Source organism: Pituophis catenifer, unplaced genomic scaffold, assembly GCF_029215685.1.
Source record: "Pituophis catenifer annectens isolate HBS135680 unplaced genomic scaffold, rPitCat1.0.hap2 SCAF_13, whole genome shotgun sequence".
Lineage (NCBI taxonomy): Eukaryota > Metazoa > Chordata > Lepidosauria > Squamata > Colubridae > Pituophis > Pituophis catenifer.
In genome coordinates, this window is record NW_027256893.1 from 22,356,804 (window position 1) to 22,370,750 (window position 13,947).

General features: G+C 41.4%; 1 protein-coding gene across 1 annotated transcript in view; it reads left to right on the plus strand.

The window, feature by feature from the left end:
• Nucleotides 1-12,540, plus strand: part of SLC6A2 (solute carrier family 6 member 2) — a 34,123-nt gene extending 21,583 nt beyond the window's left edge. The window contains exons 8-14 of the mRNA XM_070953230.1: nt 541-653; nt 1,439-1,567; nt 4,085-4,184; nt 6,080-6,180; nt 9,184-9,351; nt 11,361-11,432; nt 12,517-12,540. Of these exons, the coding sequence (XP_070809331.1) occupies nt 541-653; nt 1,439-1,567; nt 4,085-4,184; nt 6,080-6,180; nt 9,184-9,351; nt 11,361-11,432; nt 12,517-12,540 (707 nt within the window). The remainder of the gene's footprint in view (nt 1-540; nt 654-1,438; nt 1,568-4,084; nt 4,185-6,079; nt 6,181-9,183; nt 9,352-11,360; nt 11,433-12,516) is intronic.
• Nucleotides 12,541-13,947: the final 1,407 nt, after the last annotated feature.

Consider the following 13,947-nt stretch of genomic DNA (forward strand, 5'->3'; position numbering starts at 1 on the left):
ACAACCCCATCTGTTTCAATGAACGGTTTCCCATAAAAAAAATAAAATAAAATCCTGAGTTATTTGTTGGCTCATCTATTCGCCTCTTTGTGGTATAAGAAGAGTGCCTGGTTTTTTAAAAAAACTAGACGTGTCCAGAAATGTCAAAAAGATAACTTATCCTCTGAATTAAATTTCTGAGAATCTTGTGGGTCTTATTCTATGTTTTCTTTAAAAAAAAAAAAGAAGAAGAAGAAGCAGAAAAAGAAAAAAAACACAAAATCTTATTCTAAACTGAATTCAGAGATATATTTCAGGGTAGGGATGACTTCAGAAGGGTGGGACATAGTGACACCTATTGACCAGTCACAAGTATTACAACAACAAAAGCTATTATGCGTCTTCAGTCGGATCAAGGCAAAGAGAAGGGACAGTGTGGAACGTTTACGCACGTTTACGTTGTTTGAAGTGTATAAAGCTTAAGTTTATAAAATCGGGAAATGCATGTTTTAATATCTTACGTTTATGAAATCGGGAAACCCAAATGTTCTTGTTTCTTAGGAGCTGGGCTGGTTTTCATCCTTTATCCAGAAGCCATTTCAACTCTCAACGGATCAACGTTTTGGGCAATTGTGTTTTTTATAATGCTCCTTAGCCTGGGCATAGACAGTTCTGTAAGTATTCTGTAAGAACCGTGATGGTGCAGTGGTTAGAATGCAGTATTGCCGGCTAATTCTGCCAACTGCCAGCAGTTCGATCCTGACTGGCTCAAGGTTAACTCAGCCTTCCACCCTTCCGAGGTGGGTAAAATGAGGACCCAGATGGTTGGGGGCAATATGCTGACTCTGTAAACCGCTTAGAGAGGATAGAATGATCCTTATTTAATGACCCCATAATCCCTTGCGGGGTGGAGTCTGGGCAACCGAATGGAGCTAGCACAGTGTTTTAATGGCCGGATGCCCTTCCTGTCACCAATGCGGAGTTTTGCTCAGCAGATATATTCTCAGTATGAGGCCAGAGAGAGAAATATCTGCCTCTACCTAGGATCAAACTCACAGCCTCCTGCATGTGAGGGGAGTGCTCCACCTCTGGGCCACCGCACCATTCCATTTTAATTCTAGAGTGATCTATTTCAGTTTTGCTTGTAGGTCTACAAAAATGTCACTGATATATGTCTAAAGAGACAGGGGAGGGAGAGTCTGCAGAATATAGCTAAGATGGTGTGGTTTGACCACTGTTCTTTGTGTGTGGATGCACACTTCATATAAACAAACATCCACTATTCAGGCTGCCATCTTTATTGTTTTAACCAACCCTAAAGATGCCCCTGTACAGACCTTGACTAACCAGCATTAGAACTGTATGACGCAGGAGGTGAATGTTGGTTTGCTCCAAACTGCCCATTCTTAGGCTGCCAACTTTTGACGACACTTCCATCTTCTCTTTCTCCCCAACTCAGATGGGTGGCATGGAAGCGGTCATTACCGGTTTGGCAGATGATTTCCAGATCCTGAAGAGAAACAGAAAGCTGTTCACGCTTGCTGTCTGTATTGGCACGTTCCTCCTTTCTCTCTTGTGCGTATCCAATGTAAGTGCACTCTTTGGAAGGCATGCCTTTGCCAGTGAAATGAAAAGAAATGGAGGTGGAGGTGTGTTAGTACCAATAGAAGAGAATATTTGTAGCTCAGGGTTGAACTGGGGGAACGTTGGTGTTCTCTGAAGACAAATATTATTTTCTTGCAGATGTTTCATTATCCAAGTACATAACATCATGTGCGATATCTCTCCCTCCCTTCATCCCTCCCTCCCTGTATTCCTTCCTTCCTTCTTCCCTTGCCCCCCTCCTCCTTCCTCCCTCCCCTTCTTCTCCCTCCCTCCCTCCCCCTCCTCCTTCTCTTCTTCTCTCCCTCCCACCCTCCCTCATTTTTCTCCCTCTATATTCTTCCCTCCCTCCCTCTATATTCTTCCCTCCCTTCTGAAAGTTTCTGAACTTTCCTTCCTTCCTTCCTTCCTTCCTTCCTTCCTTCCTTCCTTCCTTCCTTCCTTCCTTCCTTCCTTCCTTCCTTCCTTTCTTCCTCCCTCCTCCTTGGTCCTTTCTCAGCTTGGTGATTTTCTTGCAGACATTTCATTACTCAACTGGGTAACCTTATCAGCGGTTATCTCCTCCCTTCTAGCATTGATGATGTTACCCACTTGGGTCATAAAACATCTGCAAGGAAACCACCAAGCTTAGAGAGTTCCAGGGACCCCATGGAGGTGTGTTAAGTGTGCAGGCCCAGTTCTAACAGCTTGACCAATAGTTAAAAGGGGTTTGATGCGCAACATCTAAATCTTATCTCAGGCTTGTCTGAGTTGGTGGTGCTTACTCTTCCTAGAACGTCCTTTTCCTAATGCACATTTTCCTCATTTTCAGATATGTAGGGAATATTTATGCCTACCTAAATGTTTTTCTCCTTTCTTCCCCAGCTGTCAGTGTGGTGATCTGTTACCTATCTGGCACGCCTTTTATGTTGAATGTTCTTACCTTGTAAGAATTGATTTGCTTGTAGCTTAATTATTTCATTTCATTGACGCTTTATGGATATAGTTTCCTTAGGTTTTACCCCAAGATCAGTGGTGGGATTCAAGTAATTTAACAACCGGTTCTCTGCCCTAGTGATTTCTTCCAACAACCAGTTTGCCAAATTGCTCAGAAAGTTAACAACCGGTTCTTCCGAACTGGTGTGAACTGGCTGAATCCCACCACTCCCTAAGATGATGTTTTACAAAATAAATTGAACGATTCTATAAATAAAGCTTTCTTCCTCTTTGTGCATTTGTTAAATGTTGATGTAAAATTGTGTGTGTGTGTGTGTGTGTGTGTGTGTGAGGTCCATTTGAACTCACCTCTTGTTTGCCTCCTGTATCTGCAGCAGCCGAGCTTGTCAATCAGAAAGGTTGGCAGTTCGGCAGTTCGAATCCCTAGTACAGGTCTCCTGTACAGGGGGTTGGACTAGATAACCTCCAAGATCCCTTCCAACTCTGTTACTGTTACTTTCTTGCATTTATTTATTTATTTATTTATTTATTTATTTATTTATTTAGTCGCATTTCTATGCCGCCCAACTCCCAAGGGACTCTTGCTGATAATGTCCTTGTTTTTACAGTAAGGGATAAAGACATACGATACACAGATTTAAAAACCAAACAAGTGAAAATGGCACAACTCCATCTGGGTCACAAAACGAACGAGAGGAACCCCAAGAGCCAGAACAACCATTTGATTTCCCAAAGGTGCTTTTTTTTTTTTTTTAAAAAAAAAAAAGGCAACTGGACTTCCTTTGTTTTTTCCTTGAAGACGTTTCTGAAGAACGGAAGAAGCTTCTTGAATGAGAAGCGAAAGGTCTTCAAGGAAAAACAAAGCCAGTCCAGTTGCCTTTTTGGGGTGGGGTGGGGAAGCACTTTTGGGAGAACCATGACTGAGAATCTCCCTAGACTTTTAAAATTTTGGTTTTAAAAATAAGACCTTGTTGTGCATCAAAGGATGAAAAAGATCCATTGGGACTATATTATATTCCATCTGTCCTTAAGGTAAAGGTAAAGGTTCCCCTCACACATATGTGCTAGTCGTTCCTGACTCTAGGGGGCGGTGTTCATCTCCATTTCTAAGCCGAAGAGCCAGTGCTGTCCAAAGACGACTCCGTGGTCGTGTGGCCGGCATGACTCAATGCCAAAGGCACACGGAATGCTGTTACCTTCCCACCAAAAGTGGTCCCTATTTTTCTACTTGCATTTTTTACATGCTTTCGAACTGCTAGGTTGGCAGAAGCTGGGACAAGTAACTCAAGGAGCTCACCCCGTTACGCGGCACTAGGGATTCGAACCGCTGAATTGCTGACCTTTCGATTGACAAGTTCAGAGTCTTAGCCACTGAGCCACCGCGTCCTGCACCCATCTGTCCTTACTGATGTTCATTCATGTTTTGCTACTGTTAAAATGGATGCTTATATATTTCAGGAACCGGGCAAAATAATTTCTAAGTGGCCCAAGTTTGGAGCATTCCACTGTGTTTTTGAAATGATGGTCAAGCTTATTTTACAAGCTGTTTCCTTCTCATCTTATATAGGGGGGGATCTACATACTGACTCTGCTGGATACTTACGCTGCTGGGACCTCCATCTTGTTTGCTGTTTTGGTGGAAGCCATCGGCGTTTCTTGGTTTTATGGTGAGTGGTGAGAAGAGCAAGTTTAGCTCTTTTATTTGAGACAGAGATGACAGAGAGTCTGTCCCAAAGCTGAGTTTAAACTGTTCCCAGAGTCTTCATGAATCCTGCAGAAAAAAGCTGCCCCAAGACTCCCTCAGGAGGAAGATGTATCTGGAGTATAGCGGGGATCCATTCAAGGTCACGTGGATTTGAGGAGTACCTTGGTGCTCTCTGAGCTTCGTTGTTTTCTTGCAGATATTTCATTATCCAACTAGAGAACATCATCAGTGCTAGAAGGGAGCGGTGTTTGTGGAGAGGAGGAGAAGGAGGTGGAGGAAGAGGAGGAGAAAGAAGAAGCGGAGGAGGAGGAAGAAGAGAACTGACGAGTCCTTGGTGCTCTCTGAGCTGGGTTTTTTTTCTTGCAGATGTTTCATTACCATCGGTGTCTTAACTTTAGCACTGATGATGTTTGGATAATTAAACATCTACAAGAAAACAACCCAGCTCAGAGAGCACCAGGGACCTCTCATTTCAATCCTGCGATACAAATATTCTCATAACTTCAAAGGCTCTAACAAACAGTCATAAGTCAAGGTCTACCTGCATTCCTGTCTGTAGAAACCATCAGGAAGAGTTTATCTTCCATTGCACAGTCGTCTTCTTCGTTTTAGTTTTTGGGAGGAATGTCCACTCAACATCTGAGAATAATATTTTGCTTTCGGAATGGCTCCTGTATGTCAACACACCCTGGACCAAAACGTAAAGCCACTGGTATAAAAAAGAGGCACTGGGAGATTAATCCACACAAAGGCAGACTTGACTTTCCCGATGTGTACATAGCCATAACTCAGGCCACCCGAGGCCTTCTGCAAATTGAAATAAGCGCACTTGGATAACCCTAGATTGTAGTAGCCGTATTCATTATGACTGTGATTTGTAGAGTTTACGAACTGCCGCAAGGCAAACCTGGGGAAAATGGCTTCTTAATCACTCCTGCTTCTGCCAAGTTGCGAACGACAAAAGCCTGTTACTGGCAAACCTCAGAGACCGGGAGCCGAGTTTTCATGAGACCTTCAATTACGCTGTTCCCATCTTGTTGGATAAATGGCTGTAATTGCAGGGCATCTGAGACTCGGCAAGGAAAGGTAGCTTCAGTTCTCTCCCTCCATCAGATGCTCAGCTGACAGCTCGTTTGGATCTCCAGACGCACTTCAGATTCTACAGCTCAATCCTTCTTCGTCTATGGTAGCAGGGAGGACTTCTGGGGAGTTTAATTCTACTGGCTCTGCCCTGTACTGACCTGCCTAGCCCTGTCCCGACTTAGACATTTAGGAAAAGAAAGACCCTCGACTCCATATGGTTGAAGTGATAAGGTTCTTTTACTAAAGATAAATGGTTGCAGCGAAAGTAAAGCTAGATCTGAGTATTCCCGTGCAAAGGTAACACTTTTCCCCTTCTCCCTGGCCCTCCCCTTCTCGACCAGTTCATTAGTATTCCTTTTTGATGTTTTAAGAACTGCTTTGAGGTTTGGCTCCTCTCGATGTCATTTCACATTCTGTTCCCAGGCCATGTGTCCTTGGCAGCTGGCTCATTCCAGTTTGACACCTCTGGTTCTTGTCCACTTGTTCTCCTCCCTCTGTTTGTCTTTCCATTCCCATGCCCGACTTTTACTTCCCCAAATTCCTCCCCTCCCCCACTCCCTTGCATTTTATGGCAGGATGCCAGCAAAGTGAAGAAGCTGAAGATGGCAGGCCGGACATGGCCATTCAGTGCTACCCAGAACCTCAAATGCAGGAAGCACAGATGCCTAAGTGGTCCATAAGCCTGTAGTTGTTGGGGGGCAACTTGGCTTGGAATGTTCTAAAAACATCTGAAAATGTTTTTATTTTTCTTCAACCCTTGTGGTCAATTTTCAGGCGTGGACAGATTCAGCGAAGACATCCAGCGAATGTTGGGTTTTAAACCGGGCATCTACTGGCGATTGTGTTGGAAATTTGTGAGCCCCGGTTTTTTACTGGTATGACCCTTTATTGTTCCTTAGAAATATTTCACTGCTTTATTTATCTTCAGCCTTCTATCTGCAATGCTTCCAGTTGGGCTGGGTTTCTCTTCCTATAAAATGGGCACGACAATTGGAGGACTTCAAAAATATGTCAAAATTGGAGGAAGCGAAGTCACCCACCAATATTGCTTTAGGGACGTTCCTTCAAATACCTGCATTGTATAGCCTCTAATATACAGCTCTTGCAAAGAAATTCCTATGACAGACTGCAATTTTGTACAATGTTATCATGAATAATTTAAGTTATTTTTAATTGGAAAACGACACTGAAATATTCAGATAAAGCACTCAAATCTTGGTTTGAAAATGTAAAATAAAGTCCATTCAGATTTTTCTTTCACCCCAAGAGAGCAGCAAATTTAGATTTATGGCAGTATGGAAATCCATAGACATGTAGAATTTAATAGAGAATCTGAATTCCCAAACATCTCCGTTTTAATGCCTATTTATATCTGATGGTTCTCTCAATCTTGCTAATCTCCAGACATTTGTAGTCTTCAGTTCCAATAGTCCGTCAGCTTACATGGCCATTGCTGAAAATTCTACAGATTGAAATTTAGTTGCTTGGAGCATACTAGGATTCCTAAGAAAAATATTTTTGATAGCTTTTACAGATTTTAAATTTTACAAACATCCTAATCAGATGCCATTTTCAGTGTGCATTGAAAGAGGTTGTGCACAAAATATATGCTGATTTTTTTTATTTTTACTTTTTTTTGTTATTTATTTGTCGAGTACATATTAGATAATATATATAAATATAAGCATGAATTGAATATATAAAATGAATACAAATAAAGGGAACATTAGGACAGGGACAGTAGGCACTCTGGTGCTCTTATGCACGCCCCTTACAGACCTCTTAGGAATGGGGTGAGGTCAACAATAGACAGTCTAAGGTTAAAGTTTTGGGGGTTTGGGGAAGAAACTACAGAGTCAGGTAGTGCATTCCAGGCTTTGACCACTCTGTTACTGAAGTCATATTTTCTGCAATCGAGTTTGGAGCGGTTCACTTTAAGTTTGTATCTATTGTGTGCTCGTGTATTGTTGTGGTTGAAGCTGAAGAAGTCATTGAGAGGTAGGACATTGTAGCAGATAATTTTATGTACTACGTTTAGATCAGACCAAAGGCAGAGTAGTTCTAAGTTTTTTAAACCCAGAATTTCAAGTCTGGTGGCATAAAGTATTTTGTTGCGAGCGGAGGAGTGGAGGACTCTTCTTGTGAAATATTTCTGGATACGTTCGATTGTATTAATGTCCAATACACGGTGCAGGTTCCAGACAGATGAGCTGTATTCAGTAGATATGGGATTGTTCCAAGTCAACCATCTCTTTCCATACCATAGGATGCTGCATCATTATATTTTTAGCCAAAATTGAATTCAGCAATATTCCCAATGAATAGGAGTTTTGGAAACAGATGGAATCAGGTTTCCATCCTCACCTTTGCTGATGAAAAGTCCATGATGCTCCCTAGTCAAAATTGCAGAATTCAGTTAAGCTCCTTATCATATTAATGTAATCTTAATCCATTGTCTTTCTAGAATAATTCACTGTTTCAGGGTAACCTGGTTAAAAATTTCAGGTTTTTTTATTCCATTAGAATGGAGATTAGAAAAACAACAACAGAGCATTGCTAGAGCCACAATAAGTTCCTGCTAAAACCGTTTCTTCCACAGTTAACATCTTTAACTTGATGTTTGAGTGATGGGTCAAATAACTAACATTACGGGCAGATCAAAACGCTTTGGGGCTTTTTTGTACAACGTAATTGCACTTGGCACTCAATATTAAATGTGAAGGGCTGGTCTCCTGTCCAGTGGTGTGACTTGCTTTGATTCTAAATAGATGCAAAAGCTTTGATGAACCAGAGAAGCTGAGTGAGAGGCTTGAAGAATCTCCTAGAATTCTGAAAGGAAAAAAACAGCTGTTTGAATTTGGAAATAAGACCCAGATTCTAAAATGATAGGAAGGAACTTGCATTGGAGTATCTCTGTATGCCACTCACTCACTCACTCACTCACTCACTCACTCACTCACTCACTTATTTATTTATTTATTTATTTATTTATTTATTTATTTATTTATTTATTTATTTATTTATTTATTTATTTATGGATTAAAATAAAATATGCCCTCCTGTAATGTCACTACTTAGCTATTGCTACCCTATCTATCTGTCTGTCTTTCTGTCTGTCTGTCTGTCCGTCCATCCATCCATCCATCCATCCATCCATCATGTAATTATTCTCTTTCTTATCTATCTCTCATCTCTCTATTCTCTCTCTCGCTGTCTGTCTGTATATCCATCCATCCATCCATCCATCCAGTAATTATCCTCCCTCTCTCATCTCTCTATTCTCTGTTCTATCTATCATCTATCTATCATCTATCTATCTATCTATCTATCTATCTATCTATCTATCTATCCATCCATCCATCCATCCATCCATCCATCCATCCATCCATCTATCATCTATATCTATCTATTTATCTATCTATCTATCTATCTATCTATCTATCTATCTATCTATCTCTATTCATAATCATACCTCTTTCTCTTGCTATCTCTTTCATCTGTCTATATATCTGTCTGTCTGTCTATTCATCCCTCCATCCATCCCTCCATCCATCCATCCTTCCATCATGTAACTAACCTCTTTCTCTCCCTCTCATCTATCTCTCATCTCTCTATTCTCTGTCTGTCTGTCTATCTATCTATCTCTATTCATAATCATCTCTCTAGCTATCTCTTTCATCTATCTCTATCTATCTATCCTATCTACCACCTCAACCATCTAAAAAGTAACGATAAACAAAAAATGTTGTCTCTTTTTCTTCTTGCATGCCACAAGAATCAGATGTGAGTCACATTCTCTTTCCACCTCAGCATAAACTTGTGATTCAAAGGAAATTAATTTTGTTTATCTCTTCCGCCTCCTTCCTCCCCCCCTACAGTTTGTAATCTTAGTGAGCATCATAAATTCCAAACCGTTGACCTATGACCAATACACCTTCCCCACTTGGGCCACTTCTGTCGGATGGGCCATTGCATCATCTTCCATGATCCTTGTGCCTGCATACATCCTCTACAAATTACTGAGGACACCAGGGACCTTTCAACAAGTGAGTGGCCGAGCTACGAAATGTCATGGAAATGTTCTTTGCGAAATGAAAATTGCCAGCGTTAAGCTAAGAGTTTGCTTTTCTTTAATTCCGCAAATGCTTCGTAGATAGGTGACCTTTTTGAAACCGAGTCAAAAGTAATTTTGCATTTCAAGAAAAGGATTTGGAACACTTTTGTATTTCCTCTTCTGGACATTTGGAAGCTAAGCCATCCCAGGTCTATTAAGGGACAAACTAGACATGAGGCAGAAAAATCAAAATTTGAATTTCCCAGTGGCTTTTCCCTGGCATCAACACAATTGCAGGGCTTCAGATTAAATTAAGGAAGTGGTCTCTGGAGGCAGGACACTTCTCAGTGGTGCTACAGGGATAAAACACTGGACATTGCCCAGGAGGTGGAAGAGGAGGAAGAGGAGATAGAGAGGGGGGGGAGAGATAGAGGAAGAGAAAAGGGAAGAAGGAGGAAGAGGAGGGGATTGAGGAAGAGGAAGAGGAGGAAGAGGAGGAGGAGGAGGAGAGGAAGAGAAAGGAAAGGAGGAAGGGATTGAGGAAGGGGAAGAGGAGGGGATTGAGGAAGGAGGCAAAGCAATTTGCAGTTTCCATTTTTGCAGAAAGGTTCTTTCGGTGGCAAAAACCTGCGTCCCATTGATCTACCTCACATTGCTCTGCACATACCCCACCCCCAATTACCAGTTCTAGATTGCCTAGAATTAGGACCGGTGACAGACAATAATTTTCTTGTCACCGCCATTGGAAAAATTTTACAGTCTAAACTCTACAAATCCATTAAATTCAAGAGAGCACAGACCCCTGTCTTTTGTTTTATTGCAAGATTTCAGTCAGATATCAACCTTTGGGGTTTTTAGATTCAAATTTATATAGCCTATTATAAAACAGATGAAAACATACAGAGCAGGGGTGAAATGCTACCGGTTCGCACCGATTCGGGCGAATCGATAGAAATAAAAGCTACTGGTTCGTCCGAACCGGTATTTCCAACGATCAGCTGTGCCGCACAATTTATATTTGCTAGAAAGCAGGAAATCCTGATTTCTAGTGAATATAAATCATGCGGCACAGCTGTCCCCTCCTCCCCGCTCGCTGTTCTACTTACCTTCAAAAGGCTCCTTTTTCCATGCAAAGTGTGCATTTGGATTTCACCACTGATGCAGAAGATGTTTCTTTTCTTAAGCGGTTGACCGTCTCTTGCTACTCCCGCTCAACTCCAAATTCTGAGTTATCCTGAAAGGTTTACCCTAATATTATCTAAACTGGGATTTATTGTTTTTCAGTGCAAGGCAGTGGTGTAAAATGTTGATTGAGAAGATCTAACAGGTCTGCAATTTGCAATCAACGAGTACGATGCAATCCATTTGTTTCCTTTCTTGGCCCAAATCTATTTTCATAAAGGGAGAAGACCTACATTATGATTACTTCATCATCATTGAAAGTTTCCTGACCAAATTATCTTTTGGGGAGGGGGGCGAAAATCCACATATTTGCTGACTTATTTCTGAAACTCAAGGGAGTTATTTCAAGGAAAGTGAAAGTTTCTTCGTACGAATGATCCTTATCTATCCCCAGATATTCCGTAACTTATATAGCCATGATGGCGAACCTATGGCATGCGTGCCAGAGGTGGCACGCAGTGCCCTTTCTGATGGCATGTGAGCCGTTGCCCCAGTTCAGCTCCGTTGCACATGTGCGTGCGCCTCCCATTGGCCAGTTGGTCTTCGGGACTCTGCTGCGCATGTGGGATGTGTGTATGCAGGGGGGGAGGCATCCATGCATGCGCAGGGGTGGGGTGCATGCGGGGGTGTGCACACATGCACGGGGGGTGGAGTGCATTGCATTTTGGGGGTTTGGGTGCACAAGCGTGCATTCGTACACACACACGCATGCTTTGGGCACTCAGTCCAGAAAAGGTTAGCCATCACTGCTACATAGAGTTCCTTCCATCATGAAAATGCTGGGTTAAATTTTCTTAATTTCCTTCTGCTTTCTGTTAGAAAATAGCGTACTGCATCACACCACACAATGAGCAGCATCTAGTAGACCAAGGAAACGTGAGACAATTTAAGGTCTGTATTCTCAGCTTCTCTTTTCCACGACATGTAAACCCTGGGGGGTGGGGGTGAAGAGAATATTCATGCAATCTTTTACTCATGATAACTCTGGGTGGCTTACAGAAATAAAACCCTAATTAAAAACCCCAATGAATCCTTATCGCCTTGGGTCAACCATCAAACCAACCATTTGATGGTCTCCATCCCACTCTGGTGTCCTCAGGTCCATGGGCAAAACCATATCTTCAGGGCCTTGCAAAAAAAAAGAAAAAAGAAAAGAAGTGGGAGCCAATCTTATCTCCACAGGGATGGTGTTCCAGAGGGAGGGAGCCACCACAGATAAGGCCCTTCTTCTTGGTCCCACTAGGTGGACCTCCTTAAGAGAAGAGTCTTTTAACATTCCCTGCCTTTCTATTCTCATGGGTTGGGTGGATATAACTGGGAAAAGATGTCCTTTTGACTTTCAGCCATGAGCAATGTGAAGAATAGAATAGAATAGAATAACAGAGTTGGAAGGGACCTTGGAGGTCTTCTAGTCCAACCCCCTGCTTAGGCAGGGAACCCTACACCACTTCAGACAAATGAAGATTATGAGTTCTTCCACAACCCCAGTTTGGGTTGTGAGCTTGGAGATAGCAATCCAACTCTAATGCTTCCTGGGACAGAAGAGGAACGTTGCTAACCATAACTTTGCAACTTTGCAATCCAATGGAATCAATTTTAGTTTTGGGCTTTGGCTTCAGCCGTGATTCTTGAGGGCCCAGTCTCAGAGACACTATTCAAACAACATTGCCCAGACAAAGTCGTGCTCCCTTGTTGTAGGCTTGTACATACATCTTTGTTGCAAATATTTCCGGGTACGGTTTTTTTTCCCCTGAGAAATGCCGAACTATTTCCTTTGGAGTGAAGTCAAGAAAATAGGTAAAGGCAGCTCCATCAATCACACATATTTGTTGCTCAGCAGAATTGAAAGTGGCTGGTAGGCTAGATCTTGGTATAAAATAAGTGAACTAATTGAATGTATTCATTGTAAAATCCTAAAAGTTTTATCAATCATGTTGTCCAGCTAAATCCTGGTTTTTCTTGCTTCTCCTTGCAGCTTCAACACTGGATATCCATATGATAACTGTGACATTTGACAGGAAAAGTCAATATGTTGAAAAACACAGTTGGGAACACCTGAGAAAACCAGTGATGAAGTCTGGGCCATCCTTGGTTGTTAACTGACTGGCTGATTCGGATTATTAATTCCAAATTTCTATGGGCGAAGATTCATCTTCCTGTCAAACACTTAATAGTTCGTAGTTTTTTTTCCCCCCAGACGAACTTCCTTGATAACTTGGTTTTTTAAAAAATATTATTTTTTATTTAATAATAATGGGGGAAAAATGCAACAATTAATTTTCAACAAGCTAAACATGCTCCTGGTCAAAAAGGATCATGCTTGCTAATGCCAGCAGCAAAGACTTAGAGATGTCTACTTTTGCTCAAAGGCCATTTTACTTGGAGCAGAGAGAGAGAGAGAGAAAAGGGGGAAAAACAACAACAACAACAACAAGAATGTTTTGGAATCTTCAACAGAAAAGGAGTGGTTGTGTTTCTTTATTCAAGGGGGAAAATGGTAGAAAAGATTGCTTATGATGACGCTGGATCTGGAGGTTGACCCAGGCATGATTCACCAACCGATTATGCACCCAAGCAAGTTGGTAGGACAATCTTGGACACCTAGACCAATTCTGGTTTGGTAGAGAAATCCAGAGTCAGATCTCCAATGAAGAAACTTTCCCTTGTGCTTCGAAGTCTTTGGCAAGCAAAAACCTGGACCGTTGTAAGAAGTTTTCCCACTCAACTGTCAAATTCCTTTCTTTCGCTGTTCGAGCAGATCGTAACTTCCTTGCGTAGGTTAGGCAACATTATTCAGATACCAAATACAATGTATTTTGTATCCTTAGCAAGAGCCTAGGATGATATTCAATTTCAAATAAATAAATAAAAATGGCTTCAGAGTAGTCCTATCCTCTAGCTATATTTTGTTCTTTATTCGTTCTAAATAAAGAATCCACAGAATGGATTCCTTTAAAAAAAATAAACAAACAAAAAACAGTCAGTCTGGTACCATAACAACATTTTAGTAATTTATGCCATCAAGCAGTATAGCTAAATTCTAATTAACTTTCAAAGAGTTAATTTGAGAAGAGAAATGTTGAAACTTAGCAACTTTCAGTGGCTGATAATTAGAGAACGGGTAAAATCCAAAACACGGAGGTTTCGTCTTAAGTTTTATGACAAGCCTTTTCTAGACTAGCCTGTATCTTTTCAGAGATAATGTTCTCCCACCATCAAAAGTTGCCCAAACACTAGTAGCTAGAAGCTGGATGTTAACACAAGTGGTCAGATCAATAGTCTTCTCGTTCATGGAAGGGTTACAAAAATTCGGACAGCGAAACTCCAAAAGAGAATTCCAAAAAAATGAAAGATTTAGAATCCTCACAAAAAAGAATCCCAACTCTTTTGTCTATTTGACATAGCA